Source organism: Chiloscyllium plagiosum, chromosome 12 (genome assembly GCF_004010195.1).
Source record: "Chiloscyllium plagiosum isolate BGI_BamShark_2017 chromosome 12, ASM401019v2, whole genome shotgun sequence".
Taxonomy (NCBI): Eukaryota; Metazoa; Chordata; class Chondrichthyes; order Orectolobiformes; family Hemiscylliidae; genus Chiloscyllium; species Chiloscyllium plagiosum.
In genome coordinates, this window is record NC_057721.1 from 55,280,193 (window position 1) to 55,306,765 (window position 26,573).

General features: G+C 41.4%; 1 protein-coding gene across 2 annotated transcripts in view; it reads right to left on the reverse strand.

Annotated features, from left to right (window-relative positions):
* The window catches only part of cep97 (centrosomal protein 97), a 54,475-nt gene that overhangs the window by 24,853 nt on the left and 3,049 nt on the right, over positions 1-26,573 (reverse strand). Inside the window, exons 2-6 of one of the 2 annotated variants that reach the window (XM_043701110.1) lie at positions 12,148-12,290; positions 8,661-8,819; positions 2,983-3,084; positions 2,699-2,812; positions 2,038-2,204 (exon numbers count right to left, since the gene is read on the reverse strand). In XM_043701110.1, the coding sequence (XP_043557045.1) occupies positions 2,038-2,204; positions 2,699-2,812; positions 2,983-3,084; positions 8,661-8,819; positions 12,148-12,290 (685 nt within the window). Of the gene's footprint in view, positions 1-2,037; positions 2,205-2,698; positions 2,813-2,982; positions 3,085-8,660; positions 8,820-12,120; positions 12,291-26,573 lie in introns of both variants that reach the window. The other variant, XM_043701109.1, reaches the window with a different exon arrangement.

Genomic DNA, 26,573 nt, shown 5'->3' on the forward strand with positions numbered 1-26,573 from the left:
AGCTGAAAAATGTGTTGCTGGAAAAGCGCAGCAGGTCAGGCAGCATCAAAGGAGCAGGAGAATCGGCATTTCGGGCATAAGCCCTTCTTTGGGAATGAGGAGGGTGTGCCAAGCAGGCCAAGATAAAAGGTAAGGAGGAGGGACTTGGGGGAGGGGCGTTGGGAATGCGATAGGTGGAAGGAGGTTAAAGTGAGGGTGATAGGCCGGAGAGGGGGTGTGGGCGGAGAGGTCGGGAAGAAGATTGCAGGTCAATCTTCCCGACCTCTCCACCCCCAACCCCTCTACGGCCTATCACCCTCACCTTAACCTCCTTTCACCTATCGCATTCCCAACGCCCCTCCCCCAAGTCCCTCCTCCTTACCTTTTATCTTGGCCTGCTTGGCACACCCTCCTCATTCCCAAAGAAGGGCTTATGCCCGAAATGCCGATTCTCCTGCTCCTTTGATGCTGCCTGACCTGCTGCGCTTTTCCAGCAACACATTTTTCAGCTTATATTGTACATGGCTGCCTAAAAGACATTTTGAAAAACTGTAGCACCAAGATCCACATTGAAAAAGATATTTGAACAATCAATTTCTTCTTTTGAAGAGCATTTCACTTACTAAGTAATACCCTGTGCTACAGCATCACACAGAGCAGACAATAAAAACTGCATCATGTAAAGAAAATATTCATTTGGGAGAATGTTGATCATAAGGACTTGATAGTTCAAAGGCAGCTCACTAACGTTTTCTTAGGGCAACTAGAAATGGACAATAAGTTATTGCCTTGTCAATGAAACCCATGGTGTGAGAATGAAATATTTCCTAGTCTCTTTTTGCAGGATAGATAAAAAATTTAGGAAGCTGATATTTACAATTTATCTTCCCCTGTTTGGCTGTTAAATTCAGGAGAAAGTGAGGACTGCAGATGCTGGAGATCCGAGTCGAAGAATCGACATTTTCGAGTATAAGCCTTTCATCAGGAATGAGCCACAAGCCTTCATCATTTGGCAACATCGTAAACAATTCAAACTGGGATCTAATTCAATGCTGTGCAGGAAATAACCAGACATCTGCTTTAAGTTTTGTTGTTGCAATGAAGTAGAGTATACTAACTGACCTAGTTGGGTTCCTTTCAGTCCATTTCTTATGGCAGGACAGTGGAAACAGATAATGTAAAGAAGTTGCATGACATGACAGTGTCTGGAAACTGAGTGTCCAGGACCTCCATGGGTGCAAGAAATGAGTGCAGTCCTCAAGTCTGTTGTTTCAATAAGGAATAGAAGGGTAATAATCGAATAATAACGAGATACTGGACTGACATGAAGCTTACTTCCAACATTTTCTGCTTTTTCATCCAATGTGAAAACAGCATGCCAAGATGAAAAATGCACATTAGGTGCATCTGTGTAGGACAGTGCATTTGTAAGTAAACACATCATCTCTTTTGGGACTTCAATCAAACCTAGATTGAAGATGTTTTACCATTGCACTGGTAAATAAAAGTTTGACAAGTCTCAATTCAGTTTTAAACAATTGAGAATTTATAGCATCTACCTATTCTTAATACAGTATAGCATTCATTGTTTCTCAAATTCAACTTATAGTAGCATCAGTAGGGGTTCTTTGATGTTAAAGCCCAATATCAAACTTGTATGTTGCAGCTAATCATTTAATATCTAAAACTTTACAGTTTCGCTCTGCCCATTAACTTATAAAGTGCAATGATTTAATACACTACTTACTTACAGAAGACATTATAAAGTACATGCCTAATTCCCTGATTCATCTGCTTGGCAATTCCCCGTTCCGTTCCTGATTAGACTAGCAGGTCATATGACTCCGCCCTCAGGGATTGTCTTTGAAGAGACCAACTACTACAGTAACAAACCTAAAATGTTTGTTTCAAAAACTAGCAGAAAAAGTAACCTATTTCATAAGCACAACATTACCGTGTAATAGATATTCAGTGAACAAGATTTGGTTTTGAGCTGAACGTCTTAGGTCTTATAAATTTAGCATATAATTCTTCAACAGAAACTACATTTTCATTTACCTCTCTTTCTGTGAGATTACATAACCATCTAGAATCCGCAGGGTTAAACACCAACTGACTATATATGGTCTATAGTCAAATCCAGGGAGGGAGGGGGTAGCCATTACACAAGGATTGCTCATAATTGACAGCTGTTCCAACTCATGAAGGAATCCAAGATAAGAAACCTAATAGAAAACATCTGTCGTCATTTAAGCATTGGTAAGGAAGAAGCTTTATTACGACATGACGTTCTGTTAGCAACGAAAAACATTTGATTTGGAATGAAAATATTTTTAGTGAGTTTTGAGAAGATTTGTAGCTCAGGTTGAGGTTCTGGATGTAAATTCTCTTGCTGGGAGATTTATTTTCGGACGTTTCATCACCATACTAGGTAACATCATCGGTGAGCGTCCAGTGAAGCACTGGTGTTAGTGACCCACTTTCTTTCTAGAACACCAGTGCTTCAACGTAGGCTCACTGATGATGTTACCTAGTATGGTGATAAAACATCTGAAAATGAACCTTCCAGCTCAGTGAGCAAATTTACATCCATGTAAATATAGTATACTACTAAAAATAGATTGGTACTAATACTTGACATTACTGTTACAAATTTATTTAGCAATCTGAATGATATACATTTTGCATTATTACTTCTAAGAAATTAAATGCGGTGTACCTCATTTAGATCTCTAATCTCATTCTCAGCTAGAGAGAGGATGTTCAAGTCTGGTGGCAGGTGGCTAGAAGCAGACCGGAGTGTGGTGATAGTATTTCCATGCAATAGCAGTATCTGTTAAAGAAATATATATATATTTTCCAGATGTATTCTTCAAAATAGCTCCATACTTATTGTTTGAAAAAAAATGTGATTTACTGATATGGGGAAGAGTAAAGTTTTCCACAGTGTCCTGAATAAGCAATTATTTCAAATTAGGATCGACTATTGCTTGTATATCTTACCCGCAGAGACAAGAGTTTTGATAGGTCACCTATCAGGGAAATATTGTTGTCTGACAAATCTAAATGTCGAAGTGCCAAGCAGTTATTGACTGGTTCCATCATCTGTAAAAATCAAAACAACATGCCAGATTACAAAGGAAATTGTAAATCATCCCAATAGTCGCTGGAACACAGATTAAACAAATGATATTTTTGGAATATGGAAACCCACTTTCAATAAAGTCTTGTTCATGAAGCAGAATATCAAACCATTTTTCCAAGGGCTCCTAGATACTCAGTCAAATGCTCTCTTGACATTGAGCCCTCTTCATTTTAGCTCTTTGTCTATGTTTAGACCAAGGCTGTACTGAGATCAGGAGCTGTGTGGCCCTGACAGAACCCAAACTGAGCATTAGTGAGCAGGTGCTTTTATACAAGCGCTACCTGATGACCCCTTCCATCACTTGACTGATAAGGGAGAGTAGACTAATAGGGCAGTAATTGACCAGGTTGGATCTATCCTGCATTTTGCCAAGGTCATACATGGACAATTTTCCACATTTGACAGGTAGATACCAGTGCAGTAGAACACATTGGCAAAGAGTGTGGCTAGTTTTGGAGCACAAGTCTTCAGTGTTATTGACAGAATGTTGCCAGGACCCAGTGCATTTGCAGAAAACAGTGCCTTCAGCTGTTTCTTCTTATCACACTGACTGTATCTGTAAGATATAATTCTGTGATATTCACTCTGTCAGATTGTTGCATCTTTCGGACAGCTCTCCCAATTTTGGCAGTAGCTCCCAGATGTTGGTATGGAAGACTCTGCAGAGTGGACAAGGCCATGTTTGCTTTGTTATTTCTAGCAGCCCGATTCTAGCAGCAGATATGCTGGTACACCACAACCTGCATTCTTCCCTTCAAGCCACACATCATCTGTCCTGAAACTATATCATTGTTATTTCACTGCTGCTGCATCCAATACTGGAACTCTCTAACAGCACTGTGGACTACATCACATGGACCTCATCAGTTCAAGGTGGCAGCTTACTATCGTCTTCAGGACAATTTGGGACGATTTGCCAATAATGTTCACATTCCACAAAAGAATTTTTTAAAAGTAGGGAATGATAATTTAAATATTTTGCATTCTAATTAGCTTTTCTTAAAGAGATGAGATTCATGGGGAAAAGCAGAGGCTTATTCTACAAGCTGTCTCCATATGGTGCCATCAAACATATCAGATGATTTTTTTAAAAAAATTCATTTGTGGCACTTGGGCATCGCTGCCCAGTATTTATAGCCGATCCCTATTTGCCGTTGAGAAGGTGGTGGTGATTTGCCTCCTTGAATCGCCGCTGTCCACTTGCTGAGAGTTGACCCACAATGCCGGTAGGGAGAGAATTCCAGGATTTTGATCCAACAACTGTGAAGGAACAGCAGTATATTTCCAAGTCAGGGTGGTGAGTGGCTTGCAGGGGAACTTTCAGGTTGTAGTGTTCCCAAGTACCTGCTGCACTTGTCCTTCTACATAGAAATGGCCATGGGTTTGGAAGGTGCTGTCTAAGGATCGTTGGTGAATTGCTACAGTGGATCTTGTAGATAGTACACATCGCTGCTACTGACCCCAGTGGTGGAGGGATTGAATGTTTGTAGATGTGGTGCCAATCAAGAGGGCTCCTTTGTCCTAAATGGTGTCAAGCTTCTGAGTGTTGGAGTTGCACCCATCCAGGCAAGTGGAGAGTATTCCACCACATTCCTGACTTGTGCCTTGTAGATGGTGGATAGGCTTTGGGGTGTCAGGAGGTGAGTTACTCGCCACAGTATCCTGAGTCTCTGACCAGATCTTGTAGCCACTGTGTTTGTGGTTAGTCCAGTTGTGTTTCTGGTCAATGGTAACCTCAGGGATGTTGACAGTGAGGGAATTCAGTTATGGTAATACCATTGACTGTCAAGGAGCAGAGGTTAGAATGTCTGTTATTGGTGATGAAGGGCTTTTGCCCGAAACGATGACTTTACTGCTCCTCGGATGCTGCCTGAACTGCTGAGCTCTTCCAGCACCACTAATCCAGAATGTTATTGGTGATGGTCATTGTCTGGCATTCTTGTGGCGCCAATGTTACTTGCCACCTGTTGGCCCAAGCCTGGATACTGTCCAGATCTTGTCGCAGTTGAGCACGGTCTCCTTCAGTATCCGAGTCGTGAATGATGCTGAACACTGTGCAATCATCGGTGAACATCCCCACTTCTGACCTTATGACACAGGGAAGGTCATTGATGAAGCAACTGAAGATGGTTGGGCCTAAGACACTACCCTGAGGGACTCCTGCAAAGATGTCCTGGAGCTGAGATGACTGACCCTCCAAAACCACAACCACCTTCCTTTTTTGCCAGGTATGACTCTAACCAGCGGAATGTTTGCCTCCTAATGCCCATTGATTCCAGTTTTGCCAGGGCACCTTCATGTCATAATCAGTCAAATGCGGCCTTGATGTCCAGGGGTGTCACTCTCACCTCACTGCTAGAATTCTGATCTTTTGTCCATGTTTGAACCAAGGCTATAGTGAGATCAGGAGCTGAGCGACCCTTGCAAAACCTAAAATGGGCGTCACTGAGCAGCACTGATAACATTGTTGATGAACCCTTCCATCACTTTACTGATGATGGAGAGTAGACTGGCAGGGTGGTAATTGGCTGGGTTGGATTTGTTCTGCTTTTTGCATCCAGGACATAACTGGGCAATTTTCCACATTGCCAGGTATATGCCAGAGTTGTAACTGTACTGGAAGAGCCTGACTTGGAGAGTCAAGTTCTGGAACACGTCTTCAGTACTATTGCCAGAATGTTATCAGGGCCCATTGTCTTTTCAGTATCCAGTGCCACTAGCCATTTCTTCATATCACATGGAGTGAATCAAATTGGATTAGAGACTTGTATCTGTGATGCTGGGGACCACTAGAGGAGCCAGAGATGGATCATCCATTGGCACTTCTGACTGAAGATTGTTGCCAATGCATCAGCCTTATCTTTCGTATCGATGTGCTGGGCTCCTCCATCATTGAGGATGGGGATATTTGTGGAGCCGCCTCCTCCAGTGAGTTGTTTAATTATCCACCACCATTCATAACTGGATATGGAAGGACTGCAGAGCTTAGATTTGATCAGTTGTTTGAGGGATCACTTAGCTTTGTCTATCACTTGGTGTTTATGCCGTTTGGCACACAGGTAGTTCTGTTTGGTAGTTTCACCAGGTTGATACCTCATTTTTAGGTATGCCTGATGCTGCTCCTGGCACGCTCTCCTGCAGTCTCCATTAAACCAGGGTTGATCGCCTGGCTTGATGGTAATGGTTGAGTGGGGATATGCCAGGTCATGAGGTTGCAGATTGTGCTAGAGTACAGTTCTGCTGCTATTGATTGCCCACAGTGCCTCATGAATGCCAAGTCTTGAGCTGCTAGATTGGTTCAAAATCTGTCCCATTCAATACAGTGATAGTGCCACACAACACAATGGAAGTTATTTTCAATGTGAAGGCAGGTCTTCATCTCCACAAGGACAGTGCGGTGGTCACTTTTACTTATACTGTCATGGACAGATGCTTCTGCAGCCGGCAGATTAGTAAGGATGAGGTGAAGTATATTTTTTTCCTCATTGGTTCCTTAACCACCGGCCACAGATCCAGTCTAGCAGTTATATCCTTTAGGACCTGACCAGCTGTTACCGAGTCACTCTTGGTGGTGGACATTAAAATCCCCCACCCAGAGTACATTTTGCTCCCTTGCCACCCTCAGTGCTTCCTCCAAGTGTTGTTCAACATGGAGGAGTACTGATTCATCAGCCAAAGGAGAACAATATGTGGTAACCAGTAAGAAGTTTCCCCTGTTTAACCTGAAACCAGGAGACTTCATGGGATCCGAAATCGATGTCAAGGACTCCCAGGCCAACTCCCTCCTGACTGCTTACCACTGTGCTGGGTCTGTCCTGCCAGTGGGACAGAACATATCCAGGGATGGTAATGGTGGTGTCTGAGGTTGGATAGTTGAGAAGAAGTGTCTCTGAAATATTCATTGTACCAGGAAGAGACCACTTGATCACTGCACTGAAAAAACATTGAAGGTTGCTGACTTGCCATGATCAAACAGTTATCAACTACACCATATTTAAAGTAATTTAACGAAGCTGCAGAGTTTTGGAACTGAAGTCATATGTTAATAAAGTGATGAAAGGTTCACTGTACCATTTCCTTCAAAGCCTTGGAATTATCCTGGGTAAGAACAAATGGTGCAAAGCTTAGTAAAGACAAGATTTTAGAGTCACATTATTTAGGGAACAAAGTCACCAGTGGAACAGCAAATCCAAACTGACAGTCATGGATTAGGCTGAAATTTATAATGTAACAACACCATAATCCCACAACATTAAAATGAAATGATGCTTGGGCAATCAAGCAGTAGTTCAAAGGTAGAAAGAATCATCTTTATGAAGAAATAGGATAAGGAGTGACAATTTTTGTTTCTGAAGGTGAAACAAACTGCAAGTAAAAGATTGAAGAGGGAGCAAATGACAGATGCCTGGTCAAAAGACCATTTATCCCCTTGAACCTGTTCCTTAATACAATGAGAACATAACTGATATGCAACCAAACTCTATATATTTGCCGTCATGTCCCTTAATTTCTTTGCCCTACAAAAATCCATCAAATTTCAAATCAACCGATCTAGCATCAATTACTTTTTGTGAAAGAAAGCCCCCTTTGTGCTGGTCTTTTCTAATTTGAATCCAGAGGTCTGGCTCTTTAGTTTATGCTCCTTTGGTCTGGATTCCAAAAGCAGAGGAAACAGTTCTTTCTACAGCCCTATTTGTTTCCTTTATTACATTAAAATTTGATCAAACCAACACTTAACATTCTAAATTACAGGGACTACAACCCTTGATGTCTGATGTCATTCAATTAAGCCAATATTCCACTTCCTCCAAGGCTAATAGTCCTCAGGTGTGGCACTAAGAGCTGCTCATACTTTTGCAGAACTGATCTAGTTTTGTATAGCGAAAGCATGTGTCCACTCCTCGATAAAGAGAGTAGTATTCCATTAGCCTTTTGCTTTTAAGAGTTTCCTGTACCTGTTCTTGACTGTTTAGTGATGTGCATAATGATCGATATCTAAGCCTTTTTGGATCTCTATTGCTCTTCGTTTTTCAACATTTACAAAGTACGTTGTTCATTGTTTTAACTTCAAAATGGATATCCTCACATTTGCCACTAAAATTCATTTTCCACAGTTTTGTCAATTTATTTAATCTATCTATATATTTAATATTACACTTCCATCTATGCTGCTTACAATGCCATTTTGTTTTCAGCTAACAACAAAATACAATGTGTGGTTTCTCTGTTCAATCATCCAATCATTAATGAATATGCAGTGAATAATTGAGGCTCCAACACAGATTCTTGCAGTACACCATCAGTCACTTTCTGCCAATCAGAAGCAATGGCTACTGCACACAGCTGTTATTACTTGTGTTTGATACAACTGTATATAGTTTGAGATAAAGAAAGAGAAAAAATCATAAATGATGCAAATTAACTTCATTTTGGTATTTATTTGACATTAAAAAATCCTCAAGTTATGACATGCAAAACAAAACCATTTTATGTTGGGTAGAGGTAATTCAAATTTAATTAAGTAAACATACAATACCTTAATGTTGTTTCCAGCTAGGTTCAGCCACTCCAGATGAACCAAGTCCTTCAGGCCTTCCACATTTCCAATACTGTTGTTAGGTAAGTTTAAGACTTGCAAATTGATCAGTTTTGCTACACCTATCATCCGGACTAGGCGATTGTTGGCTACAGACAACTGCAACAAAATAAAACTTTTTTGTTTTGCACATGTACAGTATAGAGTTGACCAGGTATATTCATGCACAATGAACATTCCTTTCCAACAAAATGAATACTTGCAGGCTATGCCATTTTAAAATTACCCAAAAGCTTTAGGAACTTATCATTGATTACGGCTTTCTCCACAGCAATATGTCAGCCAAAGTAGGCTTCCCAACCAATCTTTTTCCCCATTGTATAAGTTGTTTGGATAATTTGAAATGTAGCAAGCTTGCATTTGTCTGGACGAATGCAAGGTGAAAAGTTTTAGCAATACGCCCCTCTTTTAGTAATTTTCAAGCTCTATACTAGCAAAGGACTATTTTATTTAGAAAAACCAAAAGAAAATCAGAAACAAAAACAGAAGATACTGGAAAAGCTCAGTTGGTCTGGCAGCATCTGTGGAGAGAAGTCAGAGTTAGTCTTTTAGGTCAGGTGACCCTTCCTCAGAAATGACCGGATGCAAAACGTTAACTCTGATTTCTCATCACTGATGCTGCCAGCCCTGCTAAACCTTTCCAGCTTCAACTATTATACCAAAATTCAGCAGGAGCTGGGGAATGTAGATTGGGAGCAGCTGTTTGAAACTAAATCCACATTCGATATCTGGGAGGCTTTTAAAGAGAGATTGATTAGCGTTCAGGAGAGGTATGTTCCTGTGAAAATGAGGGATTGAAATGGCAAGGTTAGGGAACCATGAATGACAGGTGAAATTGAGAGACAAGATAAGAGGAGAAAGAATGCATACATAAGGTCTAGGATACTAAAGGCAGAAAGCTTTGGAAGAATATTGGAATGTAGGACCAACCTGAAATGAGGAATTAAGAGGGCTAAAAGGGGTCATGAGATATCTTTAGCAAACAGGATTAAGGAAAATCCCAAAGCCTTTTTTTCATATATAAGGAGCAAGAGGGTAACTAGAGAGAGGGTTGGCCCACTCAAGGACAAAGGAGAAAGTTATGTGTGGATTCAGAGAAAATGGATGAAATTCTTAACAAGTAATTTGCATTGGCATTCACTGAGGAGAGGAACATGACAGATGTTGAATTTAAGGATAGATCTTTACGTACTCTAGCTCAAGTCAGCATAAGGAGGGAGGATGTTTTGGGTATTCTAAAAGGCATTGAGGTAGGCAAGTCCAGATGGGATGTACCCAGGTTACTTAGGGAAGCGAGAGAGGAAATAGCTGGGATTTTAACAGATATTTTTGCAGCAGCCGTGAACACGGGTGATGTCCTGGAGGACTGGAGAATTGCTAATATTGTCCCCTTGTTTAAGGAGGGCAGCAGGGATACTCCAGGTAATTATAGACCAGTGAGCCTGATGTCAGTGATAAGGAAGCTGCTGGAGAAGATACTGAGGGATAGGATCTTTTCCCATTTGGAAGAAAATGGGCTTATCAGTAATGGGCAGCATGGTTTTGTGCAGGGAAGGTCATGTCTTACAAACCTGATAGAATTCTTTGAGGTGGTGACAAACTTGATTGACGAGGGAAGGGCTGTAGATCTCATATACATGGACTTTAGTAAGGCATTTGTAAGGTTGCCCATGGTAGGCTGATGGAGAAGGTGAAGTCACATGGGGTCCAGGGTGTCCTAGCTAGACGGATAGAGAACTGGCTGGACAACAGGAGACAGAGAGTAGTAGTGGAAGGGAGTTTCTCAAAATGGAGACCTGTGACCGGTGGTGTTCCACAGGGATCCATGCTGGGACCACTGTTGTTTGTGATACATATAAATGATTTGGAGGAAGGTATCAGTTGCCTGAGTAGCAAGTTTTCAGATGACACCAAGATTGGTGGAGTAACAGATAGTGAAGACTGTCAAAGAATACAGCAGAATATAGATAGATTGGAGAGATGGGCAGTGGAATAGCAGATGGAATTCAATCCGGGACAAGTGCGAGCTGATGCATTTTGGAAGATCCAATTCAAGAGCAAACTATACAGTAAATGGAAAAGTCCTGGGAAAATTGACATACAGAGACATCTGGGTGTTCAGGTCCATTGTTCCCTGAAGGTGGCAACACAGGTCAGTAAAGTGGTCAAGAAGGCATGCTTTCTTTCATTGGACGGGATATTGAGTAAAAGAGTTGGCAGGTTATGTTACAGTTGTATAGGACTTGGGTTCGGTCGCATTTGGAATACTGCATACAGTTCTGGTCACCACATTACCAAAAGGATGTGGATGCTTTGGAGAGGGTGCAGAGGAGGCTCACCAGGATGTTGCCCGGTATTGAGGGCACTAGCTATGAAGAGAGGTTGAATAGATTAGGATTATTTTCATTAGAAAGATGGAGGTTGAGGGGGAACCTGATTGAGGTCTACAAAATTATGAGAGGTATAGGCAGGGTGGATAGCAAGAAGCTTTTTCCCTAGAGTACGGAACTCAATTACTAGGGGTCACGAGTTCAAAGTGAGAGGGGAAAGGTTTAGAGGAGATATGCGTGGAAAGTTCTTTATGCAGAGTGTTGGGGACCTGGAATGCATTGCCAGCGGAGGTGGTAGAGGCGGGAATGATAGCGTCATTTAAGATGTATCGAGATACATGAATGGGCAGGGAGCAAAGGGATACAGCTCTTTAGAAAATAGGCAGCAGGTTTAGATCGAGGATCTAGATCGGCGTAGGCTTGGAGGGCTGAAGGGCCTGTTCCTGTGCTGTAATTGTCTTTGTTCTATATTGATGATTTTTTATATCAATTTAAATCCATTAAATTCTAGTTCTTAATATAACCATATGGCAATATTTTCAACACAAATGAAAGAGAGAAGGAAAAAGAAATAATGGAGTGGAAAAGCACCTGAAAGTAACACATGGAGCAGATATGTACACTTGAGAAGGATACATTAATGCTTGTACTTAGCTACTAATATCATACTGTATTCTGTTAAGATGGGAGTCAAGGTAACACGAACCAACAGAAGGCCTGACCTGGAACAAGTCCAAGTAAGAATTCTAGAATACATTCCTGAAGCAAAATGAATATTAAACACATTTTTCAAAACAGATTTTCTTTTCTACAAGTACTTGATTGATTATATCAATGCATCTTGCAGGCTACTTTATAAGGAAGCATAAAATTGTATAGCTACTTCCCTAATTGGCCCTGATGTATAAGATGTCAATTTCAGCAAATGTTCATGTTAAAATTAACAAGAGCAGTATGCCATGTAGACTACATAACATGTTACTTCTGTTTCATCTAAAATAGTGATTTGATGCAGAGAGGTCATTGTAAAGGTTTAGCACACTACGAGCCCATGTCCTTTAAAATCTCACAAGAAACTTTTTCCAAAGAACACCAACTTGTACTAAATCTCCCCATTTCTCCACATTTTCCAATTTAGTCAGTTGGTTCTTGTCCAGAATCAGAGTAAAAATACTTGTCGGGTACAGCGCAACTGTATCCAAATGCTGCAATCCCATCCCTGATAAGTCAACTATTCGACCTGAAAAATAAAAATAAAATCTAGATTAACATAACTTATTTAGCATGCATGAATTATTGGATCCATCCCATCCTCAATTTTTTAAAATAGCATTCAATTATGAACAATCATTTAAAAATCAGAGGTTATCCTATTTACAATACAAAAGAATAATCAATAACATAATTTCCAAATTGTGAAAAATACCAGTCAGTAGTATAACAGAACAGGACATGCATGCTTCAATACATTCCAGCCTGAGAATGACATAGTTAGGGAGAGGGACATGTACACAGCAGCATGTCACTCTTTCCGCAGAATCAGAGCGCTTGTGAAAAACCCTACTTGGGGCTACAGAAATCACAGCAGCAATGAAATATTCTGGCCCAATTACAGGTCAGGAGAAAACAAATAGTTTCCCATCGATTTAAAATTATATAAGATTTTTAACACATCAAAAAGACCATAGAAAAACTAAAGAATATTGGACCATATTTCAGAAGAAAAGGCCCGATTTCAGGCAAGTGACTATGTGGAGCCATCCAACATAGAACTTTATCATTGACTTGGAAAATCAAATTGGCAAAGGTAGCCATGAGGAAGAACTAAGAGTGTATTCAAGACAATTTCCTAGAACAATACACAATGTATCATGCTATTTTTTATCTGGTACTATGCAATGACGCAAGTTTAATAAATGATCTTCAATGAAGCAGTGACCATAGCATGGTTGAAGTTAGTATTTTGTTTGACATTGAGAAACTTGAGTGAACAACTGTTCTAAATGTAAATAAAGAAAATTACAAACAGATGCGGGAAGAGTTGGCGGGAGTGGACTGGGAAAGAGGTTTCGCAAGAATGGCTGATGTTTAAGAAAATAGCTCATGATTCTGGAAAGATATATCCCAATGAGAAGGAAAGATTCTAGGAAAGGGATAAACAAACCATGATTAACCAAGGAAGTTGAGTATACTGTACTATAAAATTGAAAGAAAAACCATACAATGCGGCACAAAGATTACAAAGGTGATCCAGAGGATTAGGAAGGTTTAAAAGACAACAACAAAAATGACCAAAAAAAAAACAAGGAGAAAATAAATTTTGAGGGTACATTAGCAAATAACAAAACAGAGAGCAAGACTTTCTTGAAAAATATTTTAAAAACCACAGCAAACATAGGCCTCTTTGAGAATGAGGCTCGGGAAACAAAAATGTGGAACTAGGAAATGACAGTCAATCGGGACAATACTGTGTATCAGTCTTCACAGTAGAGGAATCAAACAGCATTGCAAAACTACAAAATAATCAAACGGACTGAATTGGGGAGGTGAAAACAGACAATAACTAGCTAATGCTAAACAAACTAAAAGGGTTAATGGTTGATAACTCTCCTGGTAAGATCCAACGTAGAAGTTTAAAGTAAGTAGCTAGAGATAGTGGATGCACTGGTAATAATCTTCAAAGATTCCTTAGATTCTGGAAAAGGCCCAAAAGATTAGAAAACTGAAAATGTAAACAAACATTCTTGTGCAGAAAGGGAAATAGATAAAAATGACTCAAGTGGCACAGTGGTGGTGTCCCTACCCCTGGAATGAGGGGCTTGGGTTCAAGTCCTGACTGTTCCAGTGGTGTGTAATAACATCTCTGAACAGGTTGATTAGGAAAAATAGGTTGCATTTGAAAAAAAGGTTAAGTATAGCTTAGCATCGGTCCTTAGAAAAATGTTAAAGCATTTTAAAATTACATCCCTTATTGTATAATAGCAGAACATTTAGAAACACACAATGTAATCAAGCAGAGTCAGCATGGCTTCACAAAGGGCAAATCGTGATTGACAAACTCTAAGAGTTTGTTGAGGATGGTACAAAAAAAGGGAACCAGTGAGTGTAATATATTTAGATTTCCAAAAAGTATTTCCTCAGATATCACATATACATATACTTAATATGATAAGAGCACATGGAGTAGGAATAGTATATTCACATTGATAGAAGGTTGGCTACCTAGCAGAAGACAGACAGTTGGGATAAGGAGACACTTTCAGGATGGCAATCTGTAACCAATGGAAGAAGATGGAGTCACGGGCCGGAGTAGTGGCTAGACTAAGGAAATGACGAAGGAGAAGAGGGCCCAATGATCACGACAGCAACATCAGCACGAGGCAGACCCGGCTCTACTCTATCCCAAGATATCCCATTAAGTGAGGAGCAGGTGCTAGGCATAATCCTCTAGCCCAGACTCGCAGGCTGAGCCAAGGCTCCAGGCCTGCAGCTAGTCCTGCGTGCCTGACGGCATGGCAGCAACAGCGCCAAGTTTGCTTCCAAAGCAGGACCATCTGGCACTAGCAACAGCTACATCAGTGAGGTTGGCTCAGTGCAAACTCATGGCAGTGACAGCGCTGGAGGTGAGGTGGTGCTGGAGAATGGTGACTGTTTCTTCCAGTGGCAGCAGGGGCATGGCAAAGTGCAACTGCAGCAGTGTAATTGGCTTAGAGCAGGGACTTGAGGTATTGGGATGGAGGAACCTGGATCCAGGCCCATGACTCAGCTAGAAAAGGGAGGTTTACTAAAGACCAAATAACTTTATCGAGGTAAGAATATAAGACTAACTTTATTGTTTTATTTCTCTGGCTTTATATTCTATGTTTTGATTTATTTTCTGTGTTTTGAGATGGCGCTTGAGAGTGGCGACACTAGGCAACATTTTTCATTGTATTTGTAATGAATACACAACAATAAATCAAATGAAGTCAAGTCTGGAGGCACAATTTTTTCATAATATGTATTAATGATGATGATGAGGAAGCAAATGTACCAAGTTTGCAGGTAACAAAACAGATGGGGTGACAAATAGTGAGGATGACACAAGGACTATACAGAGAGACACAGACAATTAAGTGAGTGGGTAAAAATGTGGCAGATGGAATGTAACATGGGAAAATGTGAGATTATATATTTTGACAGGAAGAATAGAAGAGATGAATGTTATTTAAATGGAAAAAGACAAGAGAAATCTGCAACCCAGAGGGATTTGGGGATTCTATTACATGAATTACAAAAAGCTACCATCCAAGTTCAGTGGGTAATAGGGAAGGCAATTGGAACATTGCCCACTATTTCAAAGGGAATGGAGTATAAAAATAGGGAGATCTTGCTGAAACAATTCAAGGAACTTGTCACATCATACCTGGAATACTGTGAACAGTTTTGGTCTCCTTTTCAATAAGAGATATACTGGGATTGTTGGCAGTCCAGAGAAGGTCCACTAGGTTGACTCCAGGTATGGAGGGATTTTCTATGAGGTTGAGGAGAGTTTGAGTAGGTTGGACTTGTACCCAGTGGAGTTTAGAAAAATATGGGGAGAGACCTTATTGAAACATACAAGAGTCTCAAGGGACTTAACAGGGTAGAAACTACCTCTTATAGAAGAATAGAGAACTTGAGGGCATAACCTCAGTGTCATGTATCAATGGAACGCTTTACTGCAAATGGCTGTCGAGGCCAGGTCCTTAAGCATATTCAAGCCAAGACAGATTTTTAAGCATCAAGGGAATCAATGGAGAAAAAGAGGAAAGTGCAGTTGAGGATTATCATGTCAGCTACGATCGCATTATTGGCTGAATGGCTTTCATCTGATGTGATGCTTTATGGAAACATAACTCAAGGACTGGTAGAACTCATTCAAAGTAAAGACAAAAATGGTAGAAATAGTGTAGCAAACAACCAACCTTTAAATCAAAAGCATGTTCCTTAAAGAAATTTTCATATGCGAATATACTATTCCCAATGCCATTTGCTCTTAAAAGTAAAACCTGAACTTAGAAATTAAACATTGAGGTTTACAGATTATATGCATTCACTAACACTGACAAATCAAATATGGACAGATTAGCTCACACTAACAAATAAGATCTTAAATCTTGTAGTTTGGCAGGAAACCACTGGCCATGACATCAACAGAAATCCTTTTTGTCCTTTACAAATGTCAGTTTCTACTCAATGAGTACACTCTTACTTCTAAATGAGAAGGTTCCAGGATTGATCACATAACATAGGCTGACACTTCAGTGCAGTATTGTAGAGTGCATTTTAATCAGTAGGAGGTTTTCTTGTCCATGTTTGACATGATGCCATGACAAGATTCTAGGGCAACTGTGCCTCACTGTACTGCAGCCTGCCAGAGTGACAGCACATATCCATGGATGGTCATAGGGCTGCCTGGAACATGATCCCAGGAACCACTCTCTCAGAATTTTACTTGACAGTCTATGTCAGGTTGTTGCTTGACTAGTCTGTGAGTCTAGTCAGGTTGTTCAACTTTCAAACAAATCCCCAAATGTTCCTAAGGTGAACATTTCAGCTTCAACTGGTTTGGTTTGGATGCATAAATCAAGTCTGTCCTGTGTTAAGGTTTACAGCAGTTTGATAGAACTAAGAACTTTCTAGGTCATCTCTTGGGACAATTAAAAGTCAGCCACATTGTCACGGACCGGAGTACGAACAGCAAATTTGTTCCCTAAAAGGCATTAGGTGAACCTGATTTTGTTTTTACAATCATCAACAATAGTTTCATGATCAGCCTTAAGTTTGATTTTACTTCAAGATGGCCACATCCATCGTACACAGCTCATCACTTTAGGCTCTTCAAGTGCCATCTAGTGGTGGCATTGGCCGTCCACCCTTTGCCAAATTGTTTTTCACCACACACTAACTTTTGAGATTGATGAGAGAGATTTCCATCTCACCACTGGTTACCACATTCTGGACAGGATGAACAAAAATATCCATTTTTGTTTCAATTATAGATGCAATATTTTGAAAAGGAAGGAAGGCGTACTTTTGATTCAAAGCATGCCTTTTGGCAAGAAAAGAAAATAACTAAATAGTCATCAAGCTAAATAGCAGCATAGAAACCCCGAAACAGGACCAATTAGAACAGAACATTAAAGAAAAGGAGCATTTCCTTAATTGGGTGTACTGAAATTGGACCATTCTAAGGTAGGGTAGCAAACTGGCCTGAGGGTCAAATTTAAAACCATGTGACCCAGTAAATCAAACCACTATTGGGAAATCTGCATTTCCCAAACCACCGTATTTTGAGTGAAGCATGGATTTCCAATAAAACTTCCAGCCATTTAAAGTGGCATCACTTGCTTTTTCCTATACAGCAATTTGGGCCACTCCCTATAATTAATATCATTGAAATTGAAAATCCCTTTGACTGATATGGAGCAGGGTAACATGGTGCTCTTGTGGGCAATGGTAGCATCCCCACCTCTGGGCCAGGATACCTGGGTTTAAGTCCTACCTGCTCAAGAGATATGTAATAACAAATCTTAGCAAGTTGATTAAAAAATATCGAGAATGTTAACAGCTAACATAGTATCTTGCATTTATTTTAAAACAGCTGTTAAATGTGAAATTTTCTCTTTTAAAAATTATTTTACAATAGAATGTATATCCCATTTTAAACCTAATTAGAAGCGTTAAAACAAGGTTAAAACCCATAGCCCAGGTCAAAGGCAAATGCAAAGACAAACATTTCAAGAAGAAACAAACAAACAACAGACAAGTCGCGATTAGCTAATGGTAAACTCAAAGTAAAACTGAAAACTGTATGCAGTGGAAAGGAGAGATTAAATGGGGCCAAGGATAGACCAGATCGAAAAGTTGAAGTTCTAAACTGGAGAAAGGCCAATTTTGACGGTATTAGGCAAGAACTTTCAAAAGCTGATTGGGGGCAGATGTTCGCAGGTAAAGGGACAGCTGGAAAATGGGAAGCCTTCAGAAATGAGATAGTGAGAATCCAGAGAAAGTATATTCCTGTCAGGGTGAAAGGAAAAGCTGGTAGGTATAGGGAATGCTGGATGACTAAAGAAATTGAGGGTTTGGTTAAGAAAAAGAAGGAAGCATATGTAAGGTATAGATAGGATAGATTGAGTGAATCCTGTGAAGAGTATAAAGACAGTAGGAGTAAACCTAAGAGGGAAATCAGGAGGGTGAAAAGGGGACATGAGATAGCTTTGGCAAATAGAGTTCAGGAGAATCCAAAGGGGTTTTACAAATACATTAAGGAAAGAAAGGGTACCTAGGGAGAGAATAGGGCCCCTCAAAGATCAGCAAGGCGGCCTTTGTGTGGAGCCGCAGAAAATGGGGGAGATACTAAACGAGTATTTTGCATCAGTATTTACTGTGGAAAAGGATATGGAAGATATAGAAAGTAGCGAAATAGATGGTGACACCTTGAAAAATGTCCAATTTACAGAGGAGGAAGTGCTGGATGTCTTGAAATGCATAAAGATGTATAAATCCCCAGGACCTGATCAGGTGTACCCTAGAACTCTGTGGGAAGCTAGAGAAATGATTGCTGGGCCTCTTTCTGAGATATTTGTATCATCGATAGTCACAGGTGAGGTGCTGGGAGACGTGAGGTTGGCCAACGTGGTGCCACTGTTTAAGAAGGGTGGTAAGGACAAGTCAGGGAACTATAGACCAGTGAGCCTAATGTCAGTGGTGGGCAAGCTGTTGGAGGGAATCCTGAGGGACAGTATGTACATGTATTTGGAAAGGCAAGGACTGATTTGGGATAGTCATCATGGCTTTGTGCATAGAGTCATAGAGATGTACAGCATGGAAACAGATCCTTCTGTCCAACCTGTCCATGCCGACCAGATATCACAACCCAATCTAGTACCACCAGCACCCAGCCCATATCCCTCCAAACCCTTCCTATTCATATACCCAACCAAATGTCTTTCAAACGTTGCAATTGTACCAGCCTCCACCCTTCCTCTGGCAGCTCATTGCATACACGTACCACCCTCTGCATGAAAACGTTGCCCCATAGGTCTCTTTTTATATCTTTCCCCACTCACCTTAAACCTGTGCCCTCTAGTTCTGGACTCCCCGACTCCAGGGAAAAGACTTTGCCTATTTACCCTATCCATGCCCCTCACAATTTTGTAATCCTCTACAAGGTCACCCCTCAGCCTCTGACACTCAGGGAAAACAGCCCCAGCCTGTTCAGCCTCTCCCGATAGATCAAATCCTCCAACCCTGGAAACATCCTTGTAAATCTTTTCTGAACCCTTTCAAGTTTCACAACATCTTTCCGATAGGGTAAAGACCAGAATTGCACGCAATATTCCAACAGTGGCCTAACCAATTACCTGTACAGCCACAATATGATGTCCCAACTCCTGTACTCAATACTCTGACCAATAAAGGAAAGCATATCAAACGCCTTCTTCACTATCCTATCTACCTGCGACTCCACTTTCAAGGAGCTATGAACCTGCACTCCAATGTCTCTTTGTTCAGCAGCACTCCCTAGGACCTTACCATTAAGTGTATGAGTCCTGCTAAGATTTGCTTTCCCAAAATGCAGCACCTCGCATTTATCTGAATTAAACTCCATCTGCCACTTCTCAGCCCATTGGCCCATCTGATCAAGATCCTGTTGCAATCTGAGGTAACTCTCTTCACTGCCCACTACACCTCCAATGTTGGTGTCAGCTACAAAATTACTAACTGTACCTCTTATGCTCACATCCAATCATTTATGTAAATGACAAAAAGTAGAGGACCCAGCACCGATCCTTGTGGCATTCCACTGGTCACAGGCCTCCAGTCTGAAAAACAACCCTTCACTACCACCCTCTGTCTTCTACCTTTGAGCCAGTTCTGTATCCAAATGGCTGGTTCTCCCTGTATTCAGTGAGATCTAACCTTGCTAATCAGTCTCCCATGAGGAACCTTGTCAAACGCCCGACTGAATTCTAAATAGATCACATCTACCTCTCTGCCCTCAATCCTCTGAGTCTAAAAGTCCTGCTGCAAGTCATACTTCTCCTGATTCCCCAAAGCCTCTCCATCATCTACAAAACACAAATCAGGAGATGATGGAATATTTTCCATTTGCTCGTATGAGGGCAGCTCCAACAACACTCGAGAAGCTTGACACCATCCAGGACACGGCAGACCAACTTCATTGGCACCACACTCACATATATTCCCTCCACCAGCTTACAATTGCAGCCTGTGTACCCATAAACAAGATGTAATGCAGAAATTTACCCTTTGCACATTCCAAACCCATGACCACTACCATCCAAAACGTCAAGGGCAGCAGATACATGGGAATCTTAAAATTTCCTGTTAAGCCCCACCCAGACTTAGAATTGTATCGCTGTCCCATCACTGTCGCTAGGTCAAAATATGACCCCAGTAGCATTGTAGGTGTACCTATACTAAATAATCTCCAATAATTCAAGAAGACAGTTCACTACTCCCTTCCCAAGGGAAGAAAGAGTAGGCAATAAATGCTGGCCCAATCAGCAAAACCCACATTCCCACTGACTCAATTAAAAAAAATCCAACCAGCGCTGAGCCGGCACTTTTTTTATTTTAAGCTATTCAATAATGGGCCGTTGGTATTTCTGGGTCAGCCAATGTTTATTACCCATCCCTAAATGCCCTTGAGAAGATGATTGAGATGCCTTCTTGAACCACTGTAGTCCACGGAGGAAACATATGCCCATACTGGCATTCTGCAGCACTTACAGATTACATCAACTCCTTCAAAGCAGTCGATTTCTGAAAGCCTTTCTTCTTGTGCCCCCTTTAGCTCAGAACACTCTGAGCTAAAGGGGGCACTGAGATCTTCCTGGGGATTCTGCACAATATGTTTTGTGCACAAGGCCTGTATTGTATAGATCAAAATTTAAAATGGCTATTATGCCAAAACTGGCAAATTATGCTAAGTATTAACCTATGCCTGTAGTACAGAGCCATCCAGTGCCTTTTAGTCAAGGTGATTTAAGTTTTCTAAACCATCTCAGCCATAATCTTTTGTTGTGAGATATTTTTGTGAGTGCAGAGGAGTTATTAACACTGCCAGGGGGAGCTACTGTTCACTATATTGGTAATTCTTGGCAGGATCTATTGAATTTCAGTAGGCTGTGCATAACTGCTTCCCAGAAGAAGTACAACCTAATCCTAACAACAACTGAATATGCAAAGGTAGTAAGGAGGTTCAGGGAGCCTTTGAAAGATTCGTCTATTTTAAAGACAGTGAGCGTTACAAAGTATATAATTTATAATACAGTCACAACAGTCCTCACTTGTGCCATGTAAATAGTGGACAGGCTGTGGAGAGTTAACAGTGAGAGCGAGAACGATAGTCTTGAGTGGAGGATCTTCGTTAACTGGTAGGAATGTTACTTGCCATTTATAAGAGGAAGTTTGGATGTTGTCTAGATTTTGCTGCATTTGGACATGGACTGCTCAGTATCTGTGAAGTCTGAATATTGCTGAATCTTGTGCAACAAGAGAACACCCCTATTTATGACTTTATGAGGGGAGAACTGACAAGTAACAAAGTCACCAACAATTATTTGTGTGACTATGTCAGATACTATTTTCCTCTTCACTTATAAAAATATTTACCAGTTCATGCTTGGAATATTGACATCACCAGAAATATCAGAATTTGTTGCCCTTTCCTAACTGCCCTCAAGAAGGTGGGACCTGAATTACTGTAGCTACTCAGGTGTGTATAATTTTAATATTGGGAAGGGAGTTCCAGGATTTTGATCCAGCATCAGTGAAGGACTGACATTGTAGCTTCAAGTTAGGAGGTTTTGTGGTTTGGAAGAGAAATTGCAAGTGATAGCATTCCCATGCATCTACTGCCATGTCCATTTAGGTGATAGGGTTTGTAACGTGCTCTTGAAAGTGCCTTAGTAAGTTGGCACAATGCATCTTGCAGATGGTGCAAACTGATATGCGTTGTGTTGGTAATTCAAAAGTGAATGTTTACAGTGGTATATAGAATTCCAATCAAGCTGTCTGTGTTGATCTGCCGAGCTTGAATGTTGCTGGAGCTGTATTAATCCAGGCAAATCAGTTGGGGTAATTCCAAATCACCCCAATTTATTTCTGGATTAGTACATTTATGTACTAGAATGTTTTTCAAACCAGTACCCCCTGAGCGTCTGGTATCATATTATCTTGAAACCTACCTTCTTCCTTTACCCCTGTTGTCTCAATTGCCTAAATATTTCCAGTTTTCTTACAGGACTTCAGTGAAATCATACTTTTTAAAAGTTCATTCGTGGGATCAGGGTGTCACTGGCTGGGCCAGCATTTATTGCCCATACCTAATTCACCCAGAGAGCTGTTAAGAGTCAATCACATTGCTGTGGGTCTGGAATAACATGTAGGCCAGACCAGGTAAAGATGACAGTTTCCTTTCCTAAAGGACAATAGTGAACCAGATGGGTTTGTCCAATAATCGACAATGGATTTTATGGTCAGCATTAGACAAATAATTCCAGATCTTTTTAAAAAATTGATTTCAAATTCTACCATCTGCCATGGCAGTATTTGAACCTGGGTCCCCAGAACATTATCTTGGTCTCTGGATTAACAGTCCAGTGATTATACAACTAGGCCATTGCCTCCCCTTTGCAAGACTTTGTGCTGTTTATCTCTATTTAAAGAAGGATATCCTTGCATTGGAGGCAGTATTTCAAGGGTCCTTGGATGAGAAGGCTATCCTTTGATGAGAGACTGAGTAAACTAGCCTTACATTCTCTAGAGTTTAGAAAAATTAGAGGTAGTCTCAAAAAAATTCATAACTTTGAGGGAGTTGAAAGGATGTACACAACTCATTTCCCCTGTTTGAAGAATCTGGACAGATGGGAGCACAGTCTTAGGACAATGGGATAATCATTTACAACTGAGAAGAGGAGAACTTTCTTCACTAGAAAGGTTATAAATTATTGGAATTTTCTACATAAGAGTTGTTGAACACAATTAAGGTCTGAGATGGCCAAATTTTTGATGTCTCAGATAGTCAAGGGATACAGGAGTCTTGCAAGAAAATGCCTAGACTAAAGATCAACCACAACTGCATTGAACAGCAGATCAGGCACTTTGGACTGTATGAGCTTGCTCCTAATTATTATGTTCCTTTCACTTAAACACAGTCTTTGGTACCCAAGGAAGTAATAGAAATAATACTCAATGGGAACATCTTGTCTAAGTCAGAAGTTTGAGGATTCACATTCTGCAGAGTGACAGAGTACATAATCTGTGCCAACACTTCAGACAATACTGCACTAAAGTGCCATCTTTCGGAGTGGATGGTCTAAATCCAATTAATGCTCTTCTAGGCAGTATTAGAAATTTGTTTAGATCCTTTCAGTAGAGATGCTGTCTGACTTGTTTGTTTCTGTCTCATGCAGTTCATAGAGTCATACAGATGTACAGCATGGAAACAGATCCTTCCGTCCAACCCCTCCATGCCGACCAGATATCCCAACACAATCTAGTCCCACCTGCCAGCACCCAGCCCATATCCCTCCAAACCCTTCCTATTCAACTACCCATCCAAATGCCTTTTAAATGTTGCAATTGTACCAGCCTCCACCATTCCTCTGGCAGCTCATTCCATACACGTACCACAATCTGCGTGAAAAGGTTGCCCCTTAGGTCTGTTTAATATCTTTCCCCTCTCATGCTAAACCTATGCCCTCTAGTTCTGGACTCCCCAACCCCAGGGAAAAGACTTTGTCCATTTATTCTATCCATGCCTCCCATAATTTTGTAAACCTCTATAAAGTCACCCCTCAGCCTCCAATGCTCCAGGTAAAAACAGCCCAATCCTATTCAGCCTCTCCCAACAGCTCAAATCCTCCAACCCTGGCAACATCCTTGTAAATCTTTTCTGAACCCTTTCAAGTTTCACAACATCTTTCCGATAGGAAGGAGACCAGAACTGCATGCAATATTCCAACAGTGGCCTAACCAATGACCTGTACAGCTGCAACATGACATCCCAACTCCTGAACTCAATACTCTGACAATAAAGGAAAGCATACTAAACGCCTTCTTCATTATCCTATCTACCTGTGACTCCACTTTCAAGGAGCTATGAACCTGCATTCCAACATCTTTTTGTTCAGCAGCACTCCCTAGGACCTAACCATTAAGTGTATAAGTCCTGCTAAGATTTGCTTTCCCAAAATGCAGCATCTCGCATTTATCTGAATTAAACTCCATCTGACACTTCTTAGCCCATTGGCCCATCTGATCAAGATCCTGTTGTAATCTGAGGTAGCCTTCATCGCTGTCCACTACACCTCCAATTTTGGTGTCATCTGCAAACTTACTAACTATACCTCTTATGCTCGCATCCAAATCATTTATGTAACTAACCAAAAGTAGACGACCCAGCACCGATCCTTGTGGCACTCCACTGGTCACAGGCCTCCAGTATGAAAAACAACCTTCCACCACCACCCTCTGTCTTCTACCTTTGAGACAATTCTGTATCCAAATGGTTAATTCGCAGTGTTCCATGAGATTTAACCTTGCTAACCAGTCTCCCATGGGAACCTTGTAGAACACCTTACTGAAGTTCATATAGATCACATCTACCGCTCTGTCCTCAATCATCTTTTGTTACTTCTTCAAAAAACTCAATCAAGTTTGTGATTCATGATTTCCCACGCACAAAGCCATGTTGACTATCCCTAATCAGTCCTTGCCTTTCCAAATACATAGGAGAAAGTGAGGACTGCAGATGCTGGAGATCAGAGCTGAAACATGTGTTGCTGGAAAAGTGCAGCAGGTCAGACAGCATCCAAAGAGCAGGAGAATCGACGTTTCGGGCATAAGCCTTTCTTCAGGAATGAGGAAGGTGTGCCAAGCAGGCCAAGATAAAAGGTAGGGAGGAGGGACTTCAGGGAGGGGCGTTGGGAATGCAATAGGTGGAAGGAGGTTAAGGTGAGGGTGATAGGCCAGAGAGGGGATAGGGACGGAGAGGTTGGGAAGAAGAAGGCAGTGCTGAGTCCGAGGGTTGGGACTGAGATAAGGTGGGGGGAGGGGAAATGAGCTGGAGAAATCTGCATTCATCCCTTGTGGTTGGAGGGTTCCTAGGCGGAAGATGAGGCACTCTTCCTCCAGGCGTCATGTTGCCATGGTCTTTCCAAATACATGCACATCCTGTCCCTCAGGATTCCCTCCAACAACTTGCCCACCACCAAAGTCAGGCTCACTGGTCTATAGTTCCTTACCACTTTCTTAAACAGTTAGCCAACCTCCAGTCTTTTGGCACTTCATCTGTAACTATCGATGAGACAAAGATCTCAGTAAAAGGGCCAGCAATCACTTCTCTAGCTTCCCACAGAGTTCTAGGGTACACCTGATCAGGTCCTGGGGATTTATACACCTTTATGCATTTCAAGACATCCAGCACTTCCTCCTCTGTAACATGGACATTTTTCAAGATGTCACCATCTATTTCCCTACATTCTGCATCTTCCATATCCTTTTCCACAGTAAATACTGATGCAAAATACTCATTTAGTATCTCCCCATTTTCTGTGGCTCCACACAAAGGCCGCCTTGCTGATTTTTGAGGGGCCCTATTCTCTCCCTAGGTACCCTTTTGTCCTTAATGTATTTGTAAAAACTCTTTGGATTCTCCTTAATCCTATTTTCCAAAACTATCTCATGTCCCCTTCTTACCCTCCTGATTTCCCTCTTACGTATACTCCTACTGCCTTTACACTCTTCTAAGGATTCACTCGATCTATACCTGATATATGCAGCCTTCTTTTTCTTAACCAAACCCTCAATTTCTTTAGTCATCCAGCATTCTCTGTACCTACCAGCCTTTCCTTTCACCCTAACAGGAATATACTTTCTCTGGATTCTTGTTCTGAAAATGTGTTGCTGGAAAAGCGCAGCAGGTCAGGGAGCATCCAAGGAACAGGAGAATCGACGTTTCGGGCATAAGCCTATTTTCAGGAATGAGGAAAGTGTGTCCAGCAGGCTAAGATAAAAGTAAGGAAGAAGGGAAGTAAGGGGGAGTTAAAGTGTTGGGCTACGGGGTGGTTGGTTTGGTTGGTCCGGGTGTCCCAGAGGTGTTCTCTGAAATGTTCCGCAAGTAGGCAGCCTGTCTCCCCAATATAGAGGAGGCCACATCGGGTGCAGCAGATGCAATAGATGATGTGTGTGGAGGTGCAGGTGAATTTGTGGCAGATATGGAAGTGTCCCTTGGGGCCTTGGAGGGAAGTAAGGGGGGAGGTGTGAGCGCAAGTTTTGCATTTCTTGCGGTTGCAAGGGAAGGTGCCGGGAGTGGAGGTTGGTCCTCACCTACCACCCCACCAACCTCCACGTACAACGTATCATCCGCCGTCATTTCCGCCACCTCCAAACGGACCCCACCACCAGGGATATATTTCCCTCCCCTCCCCTATCAGCGTTCCGAAAAGACCACTCCCTCCGTGACTCC